The 25686-nt window shown below is 37.8% G+C and overlaps 1 protein-coding gene across 1 annotated transcript; it reads left to right on the top strand.

The window, feature by feature from the left end:
- The first annotated feature begins 356 nt into the window (after positions 1-356).
- Positions 357-24871, top strand: pip4k2aa (phosphatidylinositol-5-phosphate 4-kinase, type II, alpha a). The gene is made up of 10 exons (XM_056738003.1): positions 357-1416; positions 13367-13464; positions 13622-13718; positions 17941-18093; positions 18227-18373; positions 18476-18514; positions 21563-21676; positions 21792-22032; positions 22155-22258; positions 22614-24871. Exons 1-10 carry the CDS (start codon positions 1276-1278, stop codon positions 22725-22727), a joined length of 1248 nt encoding a protein of 415 aa, XP_056593981.1. The 5' UTR covers positions 357-1275; the 3' UTR covers positions 22728-24871.
- Positions 24872-25686: the final 815 nt, after the last annotated feature.

Raw genomic sequence — 25686 nt, 5'->3', positions numbered from 1 at the left:
ACAGCGTTAACCTAATCCCGATTCCTCTCTTATTTAAATCATGTACAGATCATCGTTATGAGAACTGGCACGGGTTTATTGGAGATCAACTTTGGTAAAAAATGAAAGAATAATTCATTATATGAATTATAATTAAAGAAACCCCACAAACACTACTAATGCATGCTTCTTCCTAAAAAGAATGACCTTTAGACGATAATGAATTATTTTGGCATCCGGTAAATCGATAAGCTACACCACGCGTATTTTTTTCTATTTGAACAAGTTTTTGATCTAATCAGATTTGTAGGTATTTGTATAGATCATTTACTCTGTCTGATGTCGAAAGATTCTCAGCATTATGCTTTTCTTTTAAAAACTCGATTATGTGCAAGATCGTGCATGTGTCTGGCTTTTCATTCAGGTTTTACCCGTTGCCTCGACGAATACCATTTGGAGTGATAAATCAAAGTGTTTGTGTTACTGTTTGTGTGTATGAGGCAGTGTCTCGACCTCCTCCCACTTTTTCATTGTGTGCGCGCGCTTGCGAGTGTGTGGACCTGTCAGTCCGTCATTCGGGCAGTGCGGGGCTGAACCGGATACGCGAACTTACAGCAATATAACGTTTGCTGACAAAATCTTAGGCTCTGGCATTTTCCACACTCGGAATACCACCTTTTTCTGATAGTAGCACTCTTATTGGGGCAGACACGCGACAAAGAAAGAAAGTGGGAGTGGGATTTTTGCACGATACATATTTGAAGGGTTTGTTGGCTTAGCTTGACTGGGGTGAGTTAGCATGCTATGGAGCAGCGATGCAGTGGATGTCTCTTCACCCCATTATTTCTTTTGTCTATTAGACTGACGTTCTAGGTTTTAGGTTTTACTCTTCATATTCTGTGATATCCGTTAGTCATTTTCTTCATTCGTATAAGCGGAGTCTTAAAAAGAGGTATTGAGGAAAGCTTGCTTGGCTTGTTAGCTAGTTAGCCAGTAAGGCTTGCAAATGAAGTCCTAAAAGCTTTTGCAGTTTACGGATGAAGATTTAAAAGCTAATACAGATTTTTGCTCTTAACATTAATGCTTTATGTAATAACTTTGTGTTGTATCACATTTTGGTGAGGTATTCTACTGTCTAGCAAGCTAATAGTTGGGTTGGTACAGTTAGCTGGCTGGGGTTAGCTAACTGAACGTTATGCCAAATGACATTTTTCTAAGAGACAGTTAGGACGCCACTAGCTTATTTAAAGCACTTGTCACTGTGTGATAGTTAATTTATTGTTATACAACAAAACAATGGCCTCGGCTGCTAACGCTGTCGCATCGTTGGCGAGCAAAACAAAAACGAAGAAGAAACATTTCGTGGCTCAGAAAGTGAAGCTGTTTCGTGCCAGCGACCCTTTGCTCAGTGTTCTCATGTGGGGAATCAACCATTCGGTGAGTCAAATGTACATTTTCTTTATTATGTTTGTGTCAGAGCATGATATATATTTAATTTATTAATGGGATGAGATTTCACTACGACTGGAAAACGACAGTTGCTCTTTATACAGTTGTAGTAGTAATTGCCACCATCTGTTGGGTCCATGCAGTTCATGATCATCAGTCATGGCTTGGTCTTCTTTGAACATTCAGTTTTGTCTTCATCTAGGCTTTTGCAGTTGCATATTCTCTTGTTCTCGAAACAAAACAAGCATGTCAGCACAAATAATCAAATTTAAGACTGTTGTCGCCATTCAAGTTCTGACTACTTAAAGTGATTGGGTGTAGTTCAAAACTATTGCAGTATTAAACCACAGTTAGTGGGCATCCGTGTCCTTTTATGTAATTTATGCATGCAAAGAGGTTGCAAAACAATATGTGTATCAGTAGTGAGTTTGTCGGTGAGTAATCATTTCCTGTTGGAAGTTTTGGTTGCAAGATAAGCTTGTAATTCTGTTGAAGCAAGTGGTCAGCTGACTACTCTGTTATTGCATGCACTGTTTTTATTTCATATAACTTTTTGCCCTTTCGTTGAAAGCAGTCCTTTTTTGATTTGTTTACTTTGCCCATCTTTCAGCTTTTATATGTGTGTGTTTGACAGTGTACACTCTTAAGTAAAAACGGTCCGAATTTACAAGAAAAAACACAACATCATCTATGAATGTCTGTGGAAATTTTGATGTCTAGCTGTCAAACATGCCTTTTTATGTTTATAATCTGGTAAAAGGTTTTTGGCATCTTTAACCTCTTGGCATCTGTTACTCATCCCCTCCACCAATCTTACAGCATTCCTTGAATGTTTTACAAAAATGTTTCCTAAAATGTCATTGTTAGGAGGTCTCAGTTTTTCAGTTTCCTACCATTGCTAAATGGGTGACATTTTCCCAATGGAAGTTGTGTTGGCATGTCTTTTTCTTAGTTACATAAACAATTCTTAGGGTTAATGTTACTACTGTATTTTTATATTTACACTGCATGGATGGTTGACATGGATATCCAAATTCACTGTTTTTCAAGAAATAGAAAAAACATTGTACTTTTAAAATGATTGAATATTATTTTATCAAAGTTGACATAAGCACTTTTACTACTTTTTATTTGTTAGATATTTGTAAAACCCAGTGACAAATAGGGATGCAATGACTATGGATTTTGTTGGTGCCATTATAGTCTGAAGATTATTATGCATTCATTAATTTCTACATTTCTACACTCGCCCTGCCACAAAAAAGTAATAAATAAGTAATACTGTAGTAGTATAAGTTGTTTTCTGTATGTAACCTTAATAAATTATGTTATAATACCATAAAACGATTAGCCTAACTCACCGAATTTTTATATAGTCAAATACCGTAAATCTGTAAGTAGTAAAATTAGAAAAAATTGTGACCAATAGCACAGAGCAATGTAATAAATTAAACACACAAATTAAAGTATCTGTGTTTTTCAGATGTTTCAGGTTGGTCTAACTGTGGTTATCAGGTTCCAAATCTGAATAAAGTAGTCAAAAAACAACAACACTTAATAGTCTCGACACACCGCTTCATGTCCGGTGTGCAACTCAGTCAACTTACATCATGGCGCTTTGTTTGATTACGTTGCACTGAAAGCCCAACTGTCACCGCTACAGTCTTGATTTTTAATTTACATGTAAGATTCGCTGTATGATCTCTCTGCCATAGTTAATCTAGTGTGTGTTGTAGCCTCCATGTCTCTGATAAGCACTGCTGGTGCTCTGCCGGTGTAACTTTGTTTTCATTTTCTGCAAGTTGCAACAGTTCTGTTCTCTGCAACATAAACACGCGGTGTAACGAAGCCTTTACGATTAATTGACCGTGATGTTTTTAAGTGCGGTAAATAGAATAATTCAGTTTTCGCTGCATCCCTTGTGGCAAACATAACAGGTGACTAATAATATGGTTTATGGTAAGAAGAAAAAAACGCGAAATAGGGAGATACAAGGTTGAAGAAGGAAAGGAGCGATACCCGATCCTGGTAAATTCAGGTAAAAAATCTAAATAAATATCTGTAGATGTTTTATTGTACGCACGTGCCTGGTCCAAAGTTACCCTCGGGTCAGTTTTTGTTAATTACTCTGTATAATTTAACAATTTATATGATATTAACTTTATATACATTTTGAATGTTTATATTTAGATTTTTATATGAATTGTAATAAAATAAACTACTCTACAAGGACTGTTGTTTTTGATTAACTTTGGGACGCATTACGTTTATTACCGTCTATTAATTCCAAGGTAATAATGTTCGGTTGTTTTGCACCAAATACAGCATACATCAACAGAAAGCTGTGGCCTCTTGGCCTGCTTTGTGCCCCAGGTCAAAGTGGATGTCAGGTCTTGGTCTTGCAGGGCTCTAATGGAATTGGAAAGAGGGGGAGGCCAAAAATCACGAGAGAGATCCTGAAGTAGCAAAAAACAGATCCGTACTTATCTGTAAAAGCCCAGCAAATTAAATGAATTGCTGTTTGGTGCCGAGCCGTGCAAATGGGCCTAAAACCCTGATGTTGGATTGTTTGGATCCGTGGCTGCCGTTTAAACTCAAGGACCATGTGGTCAAGAAAGTTAAGGGTGGAGTAGTTGCTGCAGCTCTCTGTGGTGCTTACATTGCTAATGAATCATGCATGCAGCTGCAGGCCCTCACTGAGCTCAGACTACTAAACAGAAAGCAGCTCTTGACCACTAAGGACCACGATCGTGCTTGAATTTCATTAGCAAACCATTGAAAAGGGAATATAATGTAACCTTATTCTCTGTCGTATCAAGGAGCATCTCTGCTTTTGTTTTTTTCAAGCTATTTGTTTTGTGTGTGTACTTAAGACTAATTTGTATTTGCATTGAGATTAATAAAAGGTTATTCATTTTAATAAGGCAAATCTTAAATTTAGATGAGTATTGAATCCAAACACTCCAGAAAGCCATTGAAAATCACTATGCTGTTCCTCTATATTGCCGTTTCTGCATACTTTACACAAGTCTTACACACACATACTCCCTCTTAATCTCTTTTATCTCTCACTTTTCTCTTTGTAAAGCTTTCAATGCTGCCCAGACTCTCCCGGCCTGTCCAATAGTTGCTCTGTCTGTCTCTGGATTGCATAAGAAGTTTCTAAAAATACTGCAGTCAATCTGTGGCACTGGGAAAATAGACGCACTATTTTATTTTTACGCAGCCTGGGGCAAATGCTGATCATCATCAAAATCTTAAAAGCTTAATCAAAAGCTTTTAAGTAGAGCCCTACCGATATGGTTTTTGGAGGGCCGCTACTTATATTAGGAGTAAAATCAGTCCGATATCGATATATTATTATTATTGTGGAACAATCACTGAAATTTTGTGATCAAACACTTATAATGACATGACAAAGTTATGTAATGGAGGCAGGGTGTTTACCAATTTACAATACATTTTATGGTACGTAGTGCTTAATCCGATCCAGTGTGCAGCAAAGGTGAATGACCAGTGTATCTGGTTTGATTTTAACCTTGAGAAATTAAAGTTCAACATCTGAGATGTAATCACATGTTTTTTTTTCTATTTTGTCTTTAAACTTACAAATGCTTACATGTTTAAGGTTAGCCCCTTATCTTTAACAGCTTGCACACAATGTACTGCTATGTTTAAAAATATTTTAAATACAATTGGGTATTCTATTATTGTGGTTGTGCATTTCTTGACTGACACAGTGTGTGAGCAAAAAAGCATGATGTTTTACAACACTTTTGTTAATCTAAGTTTCTTTGTCAGATTTGCAGTTTATAAACTCCTGTTTTAGAGCTCCCGATGATATGGCTTACATCTGAGGATTATAATGCATGTAGGTAAACTATAAATCATATGTGACCTTTAGGGCCTATTCTTTGAGCTTCCACCAAAATTTGAATGAGCCAGTAAGGTTAGAGAAATGCTCCACTTCCTGGTTTCCACATTGCAGGCTTTTTTTTGCTGTGTTTTAAGTGTATTTAGTATATAACAGAGTTTGTTCAATTAAGTCAGGAACACTTTGAAGACATGCAATTGTCATTCATTTTTCATGAAATTGGTCAAACAGCTGTCCTTGCATCAAAGTTTATTGCTCTTTCTGTTTTTAGATTCATAGGCTTATACGCAGTAAATGACGGCATTGTTGCAGCAAGAATGACTGGAAGGCTGAAATGCCAAACACCCCACTTTCTTTGAATGACTAAAAGATATGACTGCACAGTGCATAGAAACAAAGAGCTTTATAAACATCTGGTAGGAGGATGAGCATTCTCTCAACTAGTCTTCCTGCATTGAGCGTAAGCTTGTCAGTGTTGTAGCGGAAACCTGATTTCGCTGCCATAGAGACAAACAGGAAGTGGTGGTGTGAAACTTGGCTTAGTGAGATGGGTGCACACTGCACAGAGATAAGTGCAGATCATACACCAGTTGTTGAACAAACTTAGCTTTTGCTTCAGGCTTGTGTTATACCTATAACATGGCCTTCACATAAAGGGGCATTTAGAGTCTAAGGCAGTGGCTTTTAGAAGTAATTCTGTTTAAAGTTGCAAAGATCTAGCTGTGGTGGAGACCTCCTAGGTCTTGTGCATCTGCAGGGCTCCAGACTAACTTTTTTCACCAGGAGCACAGTGGCCCCCAACTGAAAATTTTAGGGGCACAACCAGAAAATTTAGGGGCACATACCGTAAATCAACATGCTAACCAAATCTACTAATTTCCACTGTATTACTAATAAATACTTTAATAATAGATGCAGAAATTACAATGTTCTGTTTCAAATTCAGTGTCACATTTTATTCTGCACTTTTGAAGATGCAACAACAAGGTAAACTGACAGCACCATCGCTGTCATGACAGTACATATAGTAAACAAAATACCATACATTCAGAATAAAAAAAGTGCTTAGTAACAAAGTGCTTAGTAACCTTTCGGTCATTTCACAGTTACAATGTGACTTTTTTTCGCCACACCAACCTCTGACTCTGCATCATCATCCGATGGTGACACTGTAGACTCTGGCACTGGTACACTAGCCGCAGGTCGGATGAACGAATCAATAGTTCGCTTGCTCATAGCTCAGACACACGCACATATGTGACCCTGGACGACAAAACCAGTCTTATGGGTAAATTTTTCAAAATTGAGATTTATACACCACATGAAAGCTGACTAAATACACTTTCTATTGGTATATAGTTTGTTATGATAGGACACTATTTGGCCGAGATATAACCATTTAAAATTCTGGAATATGAGAGTGGAAAAAATCAAAATATTGAGAAAATCGCCTATAAAGTTTTCCAGAAGTAGTCCTTAGCAACGCATATTACTAATGATGGGAAATAAATGAAACTTACACCATTGATTTACCACAGCTTAAACTGTATACACACACAATTTCATAAAAATAATTCTCCAGGAACATATCAAATTTTACACTTGAGCTGGCAACGAATCATCATTAACAGAGGCAGATCTACATGCTAAGATGATGTTTTGTTTACATTTTGTCAGAGCAAAATTGGCATAACTTTGACATAAACAACTCATGAAAACCACTACTTTGTAAAGAAGGTATTTAAGAACGTTTGTGACTAACTGACCTGAACTTTGAAGAATTTTCCCACTCAAGCGGGTTGAATTCTGAGTCCGCAGTGAACACTTTGTATTCCTTCATGTCACGGAGTCGAAGCGATCTAAACATTGATTGAATTCGTCGTCTTCCGGGGCATCCTATTATGTCAAGCCGGTCTCTGGACATTCTGTATTATCTTCCCAATGATTTGCGAAACAATCATTTACTAGGTTCGTTAAATTATTGCTGTCATTAGCGTTTAGATTGAGCAAACGCACTTCCATCAGAATCCATGTTTTGAAGCGCGATCATGACGGATTGTGTACGCTGCGCACGTGAGACTCTATAGCAGGCCGTTGCTAAGAGGAAACAGGTTTGTTTTAACACTCTCTATTGGCTTACCCTTGTAATGACATAGAAGAGAGTAGATTAATTTGAAAGCGGAATCTCTTAACTTTACATAGATAGCAAACTTGAATGGGTAGTTTTCATAGAGCGGACAGCAGCGAGTTAAGTTTGTAGGCATGTTTCTGACCATTTTTTGTTCGCGATATTAAGGGATCGACTCACAAAAATAAAGTTTTGACATATTTAGGGTAGGAAATTTACAAAATATCTTCATGGAACATGATCTTTACTTAATATACTAACGATTTTTGACATAAAATAAAAATTGATCATTTTGACCCTAACAATGTATTTTCGTCTTTTGTCGGAAATATACCCGTGCGACTTACGACTGGTCTTGTTGTCCAGGGTCACAAATCAGGTTGTGATGATATTTGTCTCCGTTTCCTTCCCACAGATGTTTACGCGCGCTCGATTATCTCTAGGCCCCTCCCGCTCCACGCATTTTAGCCACTTACAGTGGCCATTTCCTATTCTTCTCACACGCATTGGCCGCCTCACAGACAGGCATCACTCAATGAAACGCGAGTGTGTGCTCGCGTCTCATGAGTATGTTTGCGAGTGTGTGTGTGTTTGCGTGCGTGTGCGCTCGCGTCTCATTGATTATTTCATTGCTCATTTCATTGATCATTGACGTGCCCCTTCCACGTTTAATGTATAAAAAAATACGGAGGGTGGGGGAGGCAAATTTACTGGTAGCAAATGTGCGACTGGATGTAAAATTCAGTCGCACACTCTTAAATTTTGGTCGCAAAATGCGACCATTTGGTCGCAGTCTGGAGCCCTGATCTGGTCTTCGGTTTGTCAAAAATGTTAGACCAGTATCCTTGGATCCGCAAAGGATATAGCATGTAGGTGGAAATTATTCTAATATAACAGTTCTACAGTTCTAATATTGTGCTGCGCCTTGTCTCTGAAATTGCTAAATTTAGTCAATGGCTCACTGAGCAGTAAATAGAATTTATTGGATATAGGTTTCCAACTCCAGAGGCTAACTGGTTTTTAGGCTGTTAAGGTTAATTTGTTCTAGCGTTTCATTGGTTGAATGTACTAAATGAATTCTCCCTTCACTGAACAAATGAGTCAAAATGAGACTGATTGAACTGGTACATGTCGTTCATGGTCTAATATTTTCTGTGTTGTAACAATGCATATCCAGAAGTTACTGAACTTTTCTGAAAAATAAAGGTAATGACCAGGTTTAATTTAATACTTAGGTAAAGTAATTTGTCAAAACAGTTAAATCTTTGTATGGAACATTTAATTACACCAATTAAATTAATTAAATAACAGAATTTCAGTTAAATATTGTGAGGGCTGAGTGATATATCGTGCGATTCTAAAGCTCTGCTTCTCAATGACTTAAAGTTAAATGCCGCCACATCCGAAAGCTAGAGGCTTTTATAGTGATGATGTTAGAAGAGTGTTGCTTTTTCAAATGTACGTTATAAAGGACTCAATCTTGTAGTGATTTCAGATCGAGCAGTATTTCCTACTGATCAAAGTGCTGTGCATAAAACATCGATTTCAGAATCGATTTAGAGTAGACATGTATACATGTATAATTAGCGTGAATCGCGATATATGTCACCCAGCCCTACCGTGCCGGATCGTGAACCCAGCGTCGAGACATGTACCAAATCATCAGCTGAGGGTATCGCTAGTATTATGTGATCTATACTTTACAAATTTGTGATCTATACTTTACAAAACTCTTGTGTAATTATGTTTTTATATATTTAGGTATATATTCCTCCCTAATTTCTAGATGCATTTTTTAACCTATAACATGCCATGCCGTCCATGAGAATCAGTTCAGTTTAATCAGTTGGGAACTACTGTATCTAAACTCAGGACTAAATATTATCAAAGATATATGTAGAAAGATTCAATGTAGGGAAGGAAGGAGACAGGAACCGGCAAACATTTAAACATTTAATTAAACATAATCAAAAGTAAAAAGACAGCCGGCCGCTCCTCATGGTCGACGGCCGGCGAATACAACATAAAAACAAACATAAGCATGTTCGGGTCCAGTCGCTCTTTCTCTTATATGCTCCCGATCTCCTACGTGATTCGAGATCTGTGCACGCACAGCTGGCGCTCATTAGCAATTACTCACCGGTTTCGCCCCGCCTACTCCACTACAATATAAAACTAAGATATAATTAATTTTGGTAATGGTGGTATTTTTGTCACAACCTTTTAAATATTATTGACATTTTTGACTGGTGTCGGGTGTATGTTTCCACAAAACCTCTTACTCACTCTTCTCGCTATATCTCTAGTAGACAACCCTTAAAAGGTATAACTTTGCTTTCTGTAGCTACTGAGACATTGAGAAGCCCCCCCGCTGTAGATGACGTGGGGTCACTGTATCCATCAGGCTCCAGGGAGCCGTTTCCTTCAGCGCTGCCTGTTGCTTCACTTTTGTGTGCAGGCCGGGTTAGTTTTCTAGAAAGTCAATCTCATACCTCTCTCTGCTCGCACATGTTTCTGTAAGAATCTGTTGCCTGCGAAACTTTAGTTGCATTTTAGCTAAATACCATATCTCAACCTGCAGGAAAGAATTGTTGGTTGTATGTATTTACATCAGTATTATTTATTTTATGTTACTTTTGACATGCTATTTTGGCCCACAGTCTAATTTGTTCCGCCATTGTTACAAACAGCGTTACACTTTTCATAAAAAGATAGCGATCTCTATCTTGCGATGTTTTGCTGGGATATTTCTGAAGCGCCAAAACATGAATCACACAACAGCGTTGTCAAGCACCTGTCGAGTTACTGACTGGACGTATAAAATGAACATTAGTACTTATTCTTTTATGTCTGTTGACAGAAACATATAAAGCCTTTTACATATTTTATGTCCACAACAACCACTTTATTTGGCATTAAGATGTATTAAAGTACCGTGTGTGTAACATCAGAGAGTAAACGCAAGTATGTCGTCACGGATATGCTTATTCATACGTGAAGCCTCCTTGCGCCATAGTCACAGAAAATCCTGTGAGTAACACTGCAGTTACATGTCTTCTGGTCAGACAGACATCCATATAAATTGGATAAACACTTTGTGTCTGCAAAACTTGTTTCTGCTTTAGTTTTGAGTGGGAACACTAACTTGAATGAAATGTGAATCTATGTTCATTTTGAGTTCCTGAAATTTGGGTGATGTTTACCTTCCTTAAACATTGTTTAAAAAGACAGTATCATTTTTGTGTTGTTTGAATGGAGTCCACTTAAATTGTAATTCATGTCAGATTGATCATACTCCTTTTGCTGTTTGGCAAACTTACAAATAAAATGAACTTCTTATACCTAGTGCTCAGCATAGCCTAAATTCAGACCGCAGCGTGTAAGAGGAGCCTAACTCACTAAACTGTAACCACAGCATGCATTACTGCCTCTTTACACTTGCTTGTGTCAGGAGCAAGACGTTTTAAAGGGTTTCAAGTGACCTTCTTTAAAATGCCTGACTTCCTTTCACAATCTGCATTCACGTAAAGGGTTTCAGTAACCCAAAGCCTACTCGGACTGGCCCTTGGGTGTTGGCTTAGGACAGGTTAAAACTCCACCCTTTTTTGTCAAAAACAGAAGAATTTTTAAAACAGAAGGATTTATGTATATTTTATTATTACGTAAGTTACATGTAAGGTAATACAATGATTCCTTCATAAATAGTTATTTGCAATATTTATTATACATTGAACTATTATTTTCTTTAATCACTGATGAAAATTACACAGGTCTGAAATTGTTCTGCTGATTGATTTAGTTATGAAAAGCTAAATATTCCATGATATGACTCAAGGATGTCTAATGTCAAAGAGGTTTTTAAATATAGTTGAAATACTGAAAAATTGATGCACAATCTCAAACTAGAAAAACAAGACAAATTCTGCCTCCTGTAGGTAGGACTGCTTACCCACAGTGCACTGTGTTTTGAGACACCTCTCAATCCACAAGCTTGACATTTGACTAGCCAATAGGAAAGTCTCTAGAGACCTTACTGATCCTCATTCTCGGAGAGGTCAAATCACGGTAGGTCTATGCAATATCCCTCTAGGTTTAGAAAGGCAACCCAAACTTCCTGTTTCCAACCATCTATAAGCACACTCAGTTAAACGCTTTGACTGACAAGCAGTGAGCCCCAAAATGAGGTCATATAATGCAACTTTGACTCTGCTGCTTATGTTGTTACTTGTATTTTGTCATTTTGTTTGTTTAAAATTAAAATCTCTAATAATGATTTGAGCTGTCAGGTTTTATTTAGATGGATTGAAGAACCTGCAATTTTAGTTTCAAACGGAGATAGTGATAAAAAAAGCTATATCTCACTTCTTTATAAAGATCTGTATTTTTTCTAATCTTGAATAACTTTTAGATGTTGCACATGCAAGATATACTGGCTTCCTTAAATCTAACCATGCATGTCACAATTTGCTTGTATTTCCCTTTTCTTAATAATCAGATAGCTGTTTATTTATTTCTAAATTTAAAACAAAAAATACATGTGAACATTGACAAAACCAGTCATAAGGATACTTTTTTTGAAATTGAGATTTATACATAATCTAAAAGCCAAATAAATAAGATTTCCATTCATGTATGTAGTGATGTTTGTTAGGATAGTAAAATATTTGGTCAAGATGCATACAATTAATTTAAATATCTGAAATCTGAGGGTGCAAAAAATCAAAATATTGAGAAAATCACTTGTAAAGTTGTCTATCAAAGGCCGTTGCTAAGAAGAAACAGGTTTGTTTAAACGCTCTCTATTGAGTTACTAATGTTATGAAGTTGTGGAGAGTAGATGACCCCGAAAGCAGACAGCGAGCGAGCGATGCGCAGGCATGTTTCCGGACATTTTTATTTGTGATTTTGCTGCATCCACTCACAAAAATAATGTTTTTATATATTTAAGGTAGGAAAATATCAAAATATTTACAAAATATCTTCATGGACCATGATCTTTTCTTAATATCCTAATGATTTTTGGCGTAAAAGAACAATCATACAATCATTCTCGTGCTACTTATGACTGGTTTTGTGGTCCATGGCCACATATTTATACCTTTTTATATTGGGTCTATTGTTTGTTGCTTAGTGACTGTTCTGCTGATCATTTATGTCTGCTGAAAGTGTCAGACTCAGATGTTATCTCAGATCTCCCATGGTGCTTCATGCCTATTTGATTGAGTATAATTAGACCGGTCCGTGCACATCCTCAAACAAACAAATATATCACAGTAATTAAAGCCCTCTGCAGCTCTCTTGAGTTTAGATTGCAGTAGTGTGCTTAATTTATTTATTTCCTAATCGAGGGAAAGAACCTATGAGTCACTCGACCTTATTGTTGGAATTAAAACTCACAATGTTGTCCACATCCATTTTAAAATCCCACTTCTCACTGTGCGGCAGAAACGTCAGTAATTACAGTTTTATTACAGAATGGTTCAAGTGTTGTTTTTACAAGAGCAAACTTTACAAAGTAGGAACTGATGACTGGTGAATGTATCACATTGTTTCAGTTCCTGAGCTGAGCAAAGCAGTGCTTTGTGTCACAGAGATATCGCCTTCTGATGAGGCACAACACATCCCCAGTTCAGTGCCGAGCACATCTCAGCACCTCGTGCCTGTGTGTTTGCATGCAGTGGTTGTTAAAATGTCACCTCCGTCATTATAATAATTGTTATATAATAAAAAGTTTGCATAAAATTTTCCCCTAATATCAGTTCCAAAAATACAATTATTTCCTTGTCGTTAGAAATTGTATCAAAGTGTAAATAGTATATAAAATAAATGTTATTATACTGTATATTTCACACATATCAGCCTGCCCTTTTATCTGCTATCAAAAACCTGAACAAGCTGCCTATGACATAATCTCATCTCTGTGTCTCTTTCTTTAGATAAACGAGTTGAGCCATGTTCAGATCCCCATCATGTTAATGCCTGATGACTTCAAGGCTTACTCAAAGATCAAGGTGGACAACCACCTTTTCAACAAGTGAGTTACTCTGAAACTTCTCCATTCACACCCACATTGTTTCACAATGCTGTATTGTTTTCACCCATGTCCTTAATCCTAAAGATCCAACATTGTGTCATCATAGAGGTTTGCTGATGTAAACTCACTGTTATCCATTCTCTGCTTTGCTTTTCAGAGAGAATATGCCAAGCCATTTCAAGTTCAAGGAGTACTGTCCTCTTGTTTTCCGTAATTTGAGAGAGCGGTTCAACATCGATGACCAGGACTTTCAGGTAGGCTAAGAAATGATCGAAGGTGTCACCTTTAATCTAAATGTGGAGATTTTCAGAGCCACAGTGCAATTCTGCAATTGAACAGCACAAGACAACAGTGTACTCGCTTCTAAACAATGCCAAACAGATTTGAGTCTTGATGAGAAAAGCCCATGATTAACAAGAGGTAATTTAGTCATTAACTACTCAATTTGCTGTCGTAAGGAAGACCGTTATTACCCGTAATAGCACGGTAAGGCTGAGCTGTCCTTGGATCTTTCAGCCTCCCACGTACAAATGTTCTTAATTGCCCTCATATTCTATTCCTTATTTCCCTTTCATGAAAGAAAATAGCCTTTTTAGGAAGAATAGCTGCAATCAATGTGCATTAGACAGAAAGGCCTTTCTCAACATTTTATTTAATGAGGAAGTTATGCTTTCATTGTTCTCTGTAATCAGTAACAGTTAACAGTCTTTGTCGGAGCTCCATGTCTCTTGTGTGGGTTAAAATGCATTACGTTTGCGTGACTGTAACCCTGACACATACACCAAAAAACATCAGTTTCCCAGAACATGATGCTTAATTTAGGGTCTTGGTTAAAGATATTTAGTGAGTGTCTAGTGTATGGGTGTAATTTTCTAATCATATCGATGCTAGGGCTGCTCGATTATGACAAAAATTATAATCAATATTATTTTAGCCAATATTGAGATCCCAATTATTTAACACCAATACTCATTACCTTTTAAAACAGCATAGAAAAATGAAGAAACTTGCCTTTTAAACTGTGCAATCAACTGAAAAATAAATGTAAAGAAATGGCACAGCTAAACCACATGGAAAGGGGTGGCTTTATATGCGGTTAGATAAATATAAATATATAATATACATATAAATATATATAATAAGGTAGATTTAAACCACAAGAAAATAGAGGATCCATGCAAAATGGAATGCACCACAATAATTTGTTTTTCTAATTGTTGAAGGCCAAAGTTGACGATTACGATTCATTTTCCATTAATTGCACAGCCCTATCGATGCAATACATGATATATTGATATGAGGTAGCCTACCTTTATTTTGACACTCTCCATGTCCCCATTCCTCACGTAACGTCCGTATAAGTTAGTTTTTGTTAGTTCAGCGTTTTCGCTGTATTCATTTTGCCGTGGAGTGCCGTCACACCAAAAATCCCCACCATGGCTGCAACTATCGGTGACGCACTGTTTCCCATTCATTCCCAAGTTGTCTCGCCAGTGTTTCTACGTTAGCATCTCTTTCATAAGTTTTATTGATTTTTGTTCAGTAGAGGTGCATACGACAAACATAGCGTTTTTTGACAGAAGGTCTCCCTTTCCTGGAGCAGGGATCACCTCTCTCTGTCAGCATCTAACCTACTACGAAGGGAGAAGCCAAAGCCTACAACATTTAGCCCAAAAAAGCATGACGGCTAATGCTAACACCCTGGCTTAAACGGAATGCAGATGCTAGTTTTCATCTCCCTATAATAAGAGTATCTCTGGAGAAGCATCACATTCCGTTCACCGTACAGCAGCCGACTCGTGAATAAATGAGTACAAAAAAAATGTGACACTGTTGTTATATAAATATGAAACAATTGCTTTATTGGGCAATATGCTTTATTAAAAAGGTTTAGAAAGTAGAAGCAAAACTAGTCTGAAGTTGCAACACACAATACTACGTGATGACATCATGAATACGTTAATTAGCCGGAGATGTCATCCAGCCCCACTGATCTATAAAATCCTAGCAGAAACCAGAAACACTACAGTTTTTTGTTGTAAATGTCCCATTTGAATAGTGTGTGCATTTTTCACATTTCCTAAAAACATATACAAATATTACTGTTGTATTGCTTAAAAGTGAATCATTTTCTTTGCAGTATTTGTAGTCTGAAAAAAATACAGAACATCTTTTCTGTTATTTTAACCTGTTTCTCCAGTTTTCATTTTCTGCCAATAAATGCAAATACATTTTTATTTTAAATTTGGTAAAAATATTGTTGGTAGTTCAGAGATTGAAACAAAAATGAGCATTTCTTCCTAACACAAACCTATAAATAGTAAATTCAGAACATTTGCTCTTTGAAATTATTTTGAAATATTTTTTTTCTGTGGCTGCATTTTCATAATGGAGACTGCTGCTCTTTCCACACAGGTCTATTATTATGTTATTATCTGTTTTAAATAAACCTGCCCCCATCTAAGTGGGCGGATTTTGACAAGAATGTGGCTTAATGTGGCTAGGTGACATTATGGCTATGGCTAGATGTGACTTCCTACATGATTACATAGTTGTTTTATATTACAGATCTCTAATGTAAACTTACAGTGCCATAGGTTTAGTTTTCGGTGTGGTGGTTTTTCAGTCCAACCCGAGTCCCTTAAAAGCTGCCTGCCTCATCATCACTATTTTCAGCCCATCTGTGTACACACTTCCCTTCGGAACAACCAGTCAGCTGAATGGCTACAGGCGCTCATTCTGACTCAGCCTGGGAAGATCTTTAGCTTTCGAAATCTCATATCCGGCTTTTGGTTCTGGAATAAAACTTGATGAGTACCACTTGATGAGTGTATAGAAGGGGAAATTCAAGCTTAGGTTTAAGGAACAGAGATCGACTGAGATATAGAGACTCGTAACATGTGAATATGGTTGCGTGTATGTTTTCAGTCGAAGGCATCAGAGCTTGAGAATCTTCGTAGAGTGGTGTGAGCTGCCAGCTCTGTGCAGCTGTGCCTGTCACTCATGCTCACTAAGCACAGACAGCAACCGTTTAGTCCTTTCAAGTGCATCATGTATCCACAGCGAGCGTTTTTATGAAACTAGGGCGGATAAGCGCAGACACAAAGGCAGACCACTGGAGTGTTATAGAGAAAACTGTGATCTGTTGTTTGTGGGTGAACAACATTTATAATTAATGATGTGAATACGATATAAAAATTGATGGTATTCCAAATTCCTCTTAAATAAATTCATATTTGCAACGTTAACAGACAAAGAAATTAGGAGGAAGACTGTTCTTCAGCTGACTCTCCGCTATGAAAGTGCAAATCTCTCAGACTGAACATGGAAGCGTTAAAGGGATATTTCACTAGTTAACTAGTTCTCTGGAGACACTTTTTTGAGCTTCAGAAAGTCAACGCCCATTCACTCCCATTCTACCACTTGGAAGTAAAATGACATTTATTGAACATTATAATTTCAACTGCATTATTTAAGAAAAAAATCATGTTCAGTCAGGATGCCTCGAGAGTGAGTTAAACATGGGGTAATTTAGATTTGCCTGTGAAATATCCCTTTAAAAAGTCTTTCAACCTTTTCGAATGATAATTGTTTCTCAAAAGATTGGTGTAAAAATAAATCTGCATGGCTCCTTGGTAAAAGTCATGCATTCGGACAAACATACATTTACGGTGTAGGTGTGAGTTTGTTATCCCGCAAACCCGTAAATTGCTTTTCTCACGTGCTCACTGCTTAGTCACATGACAATTTGCACGTATTTAATAATTATAATGGAACCAATATCTAACGTTTTCATGTTTTTTCTTGTCTTCTTTCTTTTCTTATCATCTTCCTCTCTGAGTAGTGAAGCAGCGATCCTGATCTATCGATCAAGTTAGCTAGAATTTATGTGAACTTTTGTGTGTGTGCTTGCGTGACGCATCTGCGCGATCATGTTAACAGCCGAAACTTATTAAACTCTGTATCATCTGGTCATCATACAGACTCCTATGATATCATTCGAAGCTGTAAAGGGTTTACATTTATTTGCGTCGATCCACGATAGCCACAAAACATTGTGCTTTTGCAAAATATAGAAAGGCAAAAGGAAGCACTTTCTTCCGTCTGTGAACTTTCTCTCTGTTCGCACAAGCGCTTTAGGTGAGTGTGTGATATGACGTTATGTGAGTCGTGTTGTACTTTTTATGCTGGCATTTAATGTGTTTTTAATGCATCAGACACTGTAATCCCTGAACCTCCTAAAGAGCAACACTCTACGGTGCTTTTAAGTGGTTAGAACAGACTTACAGAATGGAATCATTTGGATTTGGATGCCAATAAAATCACCATTTACCAGTTGTAAATGGAGAAAATATCTTGCGTCCCTATGAGAAACAATTACTATCCGAATAGGGCTTTTGAGTATAAAATCGTGTAAAAAATCTCTTGATATTTATATTGTGTGTTATAAGGTCTTTTTCTCTTGTGTGTTGGCAGAACTCTTTGACCCGAAGCGCGCCCCTTGTGAGTGAAGCTCAGGGCCGGAGTGGCGCTCGCTTTCACACCTCATATGACAAGAGGTACGTCATCAAGACCATCAGCAGCGAGGACGTGGCTGAGATGCACAACATCCTCAAGAAGTACCATCAGGTGTGACTACTACGCTACATTGTTTGGTTTATGTATTCTTTAAAAACTCTGCTCATCTTTGCAGACATCCTACCAATGTAATATGAATACTAATACATCTTCCGGTTTGATCATATGATCTTTTGTGCTTCAGTATATCGTGGAATGTCACGGCACCACACTGCTACCCCAGTTTCTCGGCATGTACCGCCTCACTGTCGACGGAGACGAGACTTATATGATAGTCACACGCAACGTGTTCAGCCACCGGTTGTCTGTGTTTAAGAAGTATGACCTGAAGGTGAGGATTATGAGAACTGGCTACCAAAGTCAATTTACAGATGTCAGTATCGGATGATGATTATGACAAGAGTTGACAAGGTTCATCTTTTCTTTCCTGTAGGGATCTACCGTCGCCAGAGAAGCAAGTGACAAAGAAAAGGTCAGTTTTATCCTCAAGCCCAATCTCTTGAGTGACAATTTGATGAAAGGTGCAGGAAAATAATTCAAGTGATAGTTCACCCAAAATAAAATTCTGTCATCATTTTCTCACCCTCTTGTCATTTCAAACCAGAATGACTTTCCTTCTTCTGCAGAACACAAAAGATATTTTGAAAAATGTTGTTAACTGGACCCCATTCACTTGCAGTGGTTTTAATGTCAATACAATAGTATTTTATTATAAAACATCTTCTTTTTTCGTTCTGCGGAAGAAAGGAAGTCATACAGGTTTGAAATGACAAAAAGGTGAGTAAATGATGACAGAAAATTTCATTTTTGGGTGAAATATCACTTCAAGTTGTTTTTAACATCCATAATATAAGTTTTTTATCAGTCATGAGGCGGAAATGCATATTCTTTCTTAATTCTGTTTAAGGTGCGGTAAAACATTTGTACTTTTTAGAGAATTTATTTTATGTGTAACTTTAAAGGATGACAGTGTTTTATCAGTTTTATTGCCTCGTAATAAAAACGTAGGTTGTTTGTCACTTCGTGCATTAATTCATGGCAACCAAGAGCGCAAGTATGAGAGCGAGTGAGCTTCTGTGTGATTATTGGAGCACAGATGTAGATCTATCCTATACTTAGAGTGTCGAGGTAAAGCGGAGTCCTTGGTGCTTTTTTAAGCTATGGAGCTTAAACCAAGAGGCTGTAAACTGCAGTAGCATCAACACTGGTGCTGTAAATAAAAATACAGCCTTATTAACAAAGCTTGAGCTGTTTTTGTCATCATACGGTGAACTAGTACTTCACAATGAAGAAACATTTTGGATTAGACGGATTAGAAATGGATTTCTGCTTGAGATCATGACACATCTCTTAGTATAGTGTTTTGTATGGAGTATCTTTTATTCTTTATTTTCTGCGTTGTTTTAGGTCAGGATGGTTCACTGGTGGTCAGTGAGAGCACTAGTTACTCAATCCCTAGTTTAATCCTTTTATTCTGTCACAGTGGACACTGTGATCCCCCACATTTTCTTGGATACATCCTAGGGTGTGCGAAGTCCTCCCTGTATCCGAAATCAGTTTTGGAGAGGGATAAAAGCAGACAAAAAAAATGTCTTCAATTCACAGCTGGACACAGAATGAGAAATGTGACACCAGCTCTGAACTGCTCCCATGTTATGTTATGTGCAGATCTTCTGTGAATCCCTTTGTTTTATGACCAAGTTGAAATATGCTCTCTCATTGCTCAGATAAATTAGATGTGCTGCAACTGATTTATACTAGTTTTTATTTATGCATTTTGCAGACATAAGCAACAAACAGTATATTTTCTATAGTTTTAATTTGAAATGCTTGATTGTCTCATGCCAAACCTGCTGCTGTGCTATTTTTGGCCAAAGGCAGCTTTATAGACGGCTGTTGAAAGCCTGCCAATTTAAGGTTACCGCTTAACAGGGATACAGACCGTCTGTCTATGGTTCACAAATGGATATAAGACTTCACACCCTTGAACTCAATGTTTTATCAGACATTAAGCTGCTTGTTGATTGAGCAGGTCATGAAGAAGTGCAGAAATGGTCCATTTTCCTCAAAGGGTTTGTTTGTTTTCTGAGAACAGGTTTTCTTTTAAATTGCACTTCTACTCGTTCGTGCAAATGTGGACTTTGAAGCAGCGTTCTTCAAAATATTTGTGAAGTCCATGTTTGTGTTCTGGTTTTGCTCAATTGCATGTTTTTATGATTCACACAATTATTTGGATCAGATACTTGGATTCACTTTTGTGTACTAGCCATAAAGTTTTTTCCCCATGTTAAAAGTTAGGCGAAACACTCTTGTGAAACAGGCTCGGGTCGTTTCTTCCTAATCACACATCAGCTTATCCTGTCTTGGGTTTAGAGGTTTCTTCTCAGGCCAAGCTGTGTTGGCATATACTGTGTGAATCAGTCTTGCAGCTTTTTGGAACGTTTCTTTTCACTGTTTGCTTTCTACAATCTTATCACAATATGGATTTTTGTTATGTTGTTTTTTAAGAATGATTCAGTGCGTTTAATGATCTACATGTTCTTTGTTCCCCTTTGAAGTCAGAACATTCTCCTATAAAATCGGGATGGGATTGTATCTACTGGGAATTGATTGAATCATGTAAAGGGGTCTTCTTTAGAGAGTAAAGCACTTTAATGTGCTCAGTCAGTACCAAAGCTCTGTAAACACGGTCCCTCTTAGGTGATGATGTTTCTCTAATGGATGCTAAATGTTTCATCAGTGCTCTCAGATGGATGTCTGTTCACTTGTAGTTTTATGTGATGAGGGTTTAGCATTTTCTGACCCACCTGCTGAGGTCGTCAATGACCTAAGATTTCACAACAATATGATAGATACTATTTATTTGCTTTAGCATGTTGGGAAATGAGCAAATGGTACAGGCTGGTAAAGTCCATTAATGTTTTTACTGGAGTCTAGAGTAAAGCTTCCCAAATGTGCTGCAAATGAAGAAGGTCTTGGGTAGAATCTTTTTGTAGACTTTTCATTAGCATTTATTTCTATGGTTTGGACTAGGTATGAAGGATTCTTACCTAATTTTTAAGAGATATTCATTGCTTATGGCCAAGCTGTATAATGCATAACATTGCAATGTTGATTCATGGTGTGTAGTTGCTGGTTTTTGTATCGGCTTGTGTAGGTTATTTAGTCACTGTATTGATGCATTGAGCAGGTCTTAACCTGTGTTTAAAAGCTCATTTTAGTTATGTCATCCTGAATTATCCCAATGCACTATGAACCAAAATGCACATCATCTGAATCATCCGCAGTCATCCAAACTGTTGTGTCATTTGCTTATCATAGAGAGGCTAGACACTACAGACAACAGAATTCATCTCACAACTGCTGTTAATTGAGTCTATAGCTCCCCCTGCTGGGCTACAAAATATAACATGACATTACAAGAGTGTCAGGACCTGAAATAATATTTTTTGGTTGCTAGTGATTTTGGCATTTCACTCTCATTTCTAAGCACATTGTCATCTTTGCTCTGTTATGGCAGGCTAAAGAACTCCCCACATACAAAGATAATGATTTTATCAACGATGGGCAGAAAATTTACATCGATGAGGAGAGTAAGAAAACCTTCCTTGATAAGCTTCGTAAGGATGTGGAGGTACGTATTTATCTCTGCAATAAAAAGCATTCAATTATTCATTTTCTTTGTCACTTTCACTCTTATTCTACTTTTATAATTTTTAAACTTTTTTCTGTCTGTTTTCTCCATCAAGTTTCTTGCTTTGCTGAAGTTGATGGACTACAGTCTTCTGGTTGGGATCCATGATGTGGAGAGGGCAGAACAGGAGGACGTGGAGAGTGAGGATAATGAGGGAGAAGAGGAGGGAGAAAGCGACGGAGGGATTGTTGGCACCCCCCCTGACAGTCCCAGTTACACTCTGGACAGCGCTAAACCCCTGTCGCCGGGAGACTTTGACCCTAGCATTGACGTCTACGCCATCAAAAGCCATGAAAGTGAGTAGTGAAGGAAAAAATGCCAGATTATGTGCTGTGCCGTTTTGAAATGGGCCTTGTGCAGATGTTCCAGCACATTTGGCTCTGGAATGAGGTTCTAACCATTGACTTTTTTTCCTCAGATTCCCCTAGAAAGGAGGTCTATTTTATGGCTGTTATTGATATCCTGCAGCATTACGATGCCAAGAAAAAAGCAGCTCATGCAGCCAAAACAGTAAAGCATGGGGTGAGTTCTTTTGATTAAAAATATACCTTTTTTTTTTTAACATCTATTTTAGTATTTAGTTTCCTTTTAACTGATATTCGAAGTTTAACCATGAAAAGAAGGACATTTTTATTAGCCTCAGACTTTAAGTAGGGGATAATGTACATGCAGCCGGTTGTTATCTCAGAAATAATTATTTCTCGATAACAGCCGTCTGCTTGTACATTATCCCGCTTATTACACGACCACTTGGCACATGCTACAAACGAAACAACTATTTTAAGCATTGCTCTTTTATATCATTTATGTAAGTGTATGCATGACTCAACACCTCTGTAAAGGTTCGACCTCAGACATGTGCTTTGTTTTGTCTTAGGCTGGGGCGGAGATTTCCACCGTGAACCCGGAGCAGTACTCGAAAAGATTTTACGAGTTCATCTCTAACATTCTGCCCGAGTTCAAGGCAAATGAGTTGAGTTCAGTGGGATAAAGAGGGACGCCTGCAGAGGGGTGTAGAACACTCTCTCACCTGATCTGCCACAGGGGGGCACCCTTACAGCAGCTACATCCACCATTCGTTTACATTTTCAGTTACTTGTTCTTTGTTTTGTGGGACCATGAGAGTGATAAAAGGACAACAGTTATAGCCGAATTGGGGGGAGGGGAGGGGGCTTTTTACTGCTTTCTAAATGCATGTCCCTTATTCTTGTTTGTACCATTTTTTATTTTTCCTGCCTTTTAACACGGGAGAGGACAGAGATAGGAGAGCTTGCGTGATGGTCTGTGGTTCAGTTAATGGATGTGTAGAATGAGGTCACTGGGAATCAAGGACACATCGGAACAGAAGATCTTCTCAATCGAAACCATTTACCACACACCTGGCTTTCAAATCCCATTTCAAGCCATATCAAGGCTGCCCATTCTGCTACATGTCCACCAGGATCTACAGCTTCTTTTAAGCTCTGCAAAGACTCACAAAGCACTTGACACCACGGCACCTGTTTGCAAATTATCCGCACAGTCCACTTCCTGCTCTGGACAGAGACTAACCAGAAATGCCCTTTTATTCATTTACAAAAGAAGGACCCATTGCCCCACTTGCCTTGTGTGGACAAACAGCCGAATCCGTCTTGCATGTTTCTTCAGTGTTCTGAGGCACATTCGTGGAGTTACTCTGAGATGGAGGGAAAGGTTCTGGACTTTTTTTTTGGTTGTCATTTTCAATTTTGCAGCAACTTGACGGGAGAGAGAATGAAGACACTGAAACAGCAGGATCAGTGGTTTCTCTTCAGTCATCAGTGAATTCTGTTACATTAGTGATTCAGTTGCCATCAGCACCTTAAACTGTTGCACTTTTTATTAGGATCACTTGGTCTGTTACAAGCTGCAACGATAGCACTATGAGGCACTGTTAAATGCAGCCTTGCAGGTTCACGTGTTCTCACGCATATGCTTGTTCTCAGCAGACAAAACATAGTTTACCTCTCGCATCGTACCAGGACACACCCATTTGCGTTGTGTTTCAGTATTCCATGGAGGTTTGGGGAAGGGGTGCTTTGTAAAAATAATCTTTTTTTTTATTTTATGTGTCTCTCGTGAGTTTTGTTGTAAATTCTCAGAACGTTCAAATTGTCTGCAAAATGTTGTATATTTTGCACACAATGAACGGAACCAAAATGTTGACATAATCCTGTTGGTTCAGCAGTGGTATTTACAAGGGAAACATAATACCTGTTAACAGATGTGAATGCGTTTGTAAACGGCAGTGGATTAGAAACAGGTAATGTGATTTAGAGATTAACTTTTTTTATCCAGTTCAAAAAGGCCTCCTCATTTTATGTTGGTTTAGATTTTTTGAACACTTGCACATTATTTTTACATCAAATTTTAATCCGGACATGTAAATGTCAGAATTTTTAAGTGATTTGGTAAAAGTGTTCTGATTCATGAAGAGATACCGTTTTAAATTGTGAGTACTGTCTAAAAAAAGAAAGGAAAAAAGAGATGCTTGTTGCAATATTTTTTCATGTTTGATCTGGATTAGTCCAGAGTTGTATATTTCATGCATATATATTTTTTCTTCTGTGCCCTGACACCCCAGGTCTATTGTTTTTAAGATTGTCCCATATCTGCTTTATACTGTGTTTTCGATGTATACACTGTGCAAGAGTCGTGCCTTTTTACAAGTTATTTAATTCTGTGTTTTTAAACTATCTGTTTCCCCAAACCGAAGTCAAATATTATTTTCCTAGGGTGGTTGTTGAAAAACTCCTGACATATTTTCAGTGTTTATTTTATTTACCTTTTTTATGTGAGGGGGATATTTCATAACCCTCTGTTACTCACAAACAGATACGGGATGTTTCGTTCTGTTCACAACACCCGGTCAATGAAGAAGTCACTGTTTCTTCTTGACCGGCTAGTTCTATGTGCAAGTCTTTGGACAAGAGTGTGCATTGTGAATTTGTTGATATGAGTAGGTGTGGCTCTTGTTATAGTGTTAACTGTAAATTGTGTTCAGGCTTTCTCAAACATTTTATCTGGAAGTATTACCCGGCACCCTTGTTACAGCGTCTTTGGTTTGTGTTTCATTTTCTTAATAAACTGAGCGCTGCTTGTGCATTTGGGAAACCATTGCGCTTCGGGAAAAGATTCGTTTTTATTGTGCTCTCTTTGGGAGAGAAAACAAACCCTGGTCTTCTTGGATGTAATAATATTGACGTACAACATGGGCATGACAAAAGTGGCTTTCTTAGCAGCAGACTTTGATTGTATTATCAGTGCATCGCTTCAGCTTCTGGATACACACGCAGCGATATGTGATTTCACAAAATGTGAAACGTGCTACTGTGGGATACAGCTTCACTCCACGCCTTCTAGATGGCATCCATTCACAATGTTCTTCATTTGCCAAAAGCATTATTGCTCAATGTGGTTATTTATGGGCAACTCGTCACAAAACTGTAATGTGCTTTACAGCAAGTGGAGTTTATTTTCTGGGCGCCGCGAACGGATGAGTTTTGTCTGCAGGTTTACACGCTTAGTGAAAGAAAATCAAACGTATAGTTCGTGACTGTTCATGTCGTTTTCTAATCTAGATAGTGAAGGAAATAGCAGCGATGGGGAATCTCTGGTTAAAATGTGCATCACACTCACAGATATGAGTCTAAAATCTGCTTTGAGAACAACCAAAAGCGACTCATGTGTTATGATGTAAACCGATATTATACACTTCATTCCATAAGCATTGCTCTAAACAATAAAGCACTTTGTCTGCAACTCACAGTGCAACGTTTCGTCCTGTTTTGTGCTCGTTTTCAATGCTTTTTTATGTAAACGCAGTCTCTGTGTTATGCAGGATCATTTTATGAGATATCAAGTCATTTTGCGTTATGCTAAATATAGTTTACTTAATTCTTTAAAAAAATACACTAGTAGTCTAAGGCCCG

Source organism: Triplophysa dalaica, chromosome 23 (assembly GCF_015846415.1).
Source record: "Triplophysa dalaica isolate WHDGS20190420 chromosome 23, ASM1584641v1, whole genome shotgun sequence".
NCBI lineage: Eukaryota > Metazoa > Chordata > Actinopteri > Cypriniformes > Nemacheilidae > Triplophysa > Triplophysa dalaica.
This window is presented reverse-complemented; position numbering and strand designations above follow the sequence as displayed.

Excerpts from the sequence above, each read along its gene's own strand:
- pip4k2aa (XM_056738003.1), top strand. The coding sequence starts at position 1,276 with ATGGCCTCGGCTGCTAACGCTGTCGCATCGTTGGCGAGCAAAACAAAA. Across the intron at positions 18,374-18,475 it reads TTAAGAAGTATGACCTGAAG|GGATCTACCGTCGCCAGAGA; the intron begins GTGAGGATTATG and ends TCTTTCCTGTAG. Across the intron at positions 22,259-22,613 it reads CCAAAACAGTAAAGCATGGG|GCTGGGGCGGAGATTTCCAC; the intron begins GTGAGTTCTTTT and ends GTTTTGTCTTAG.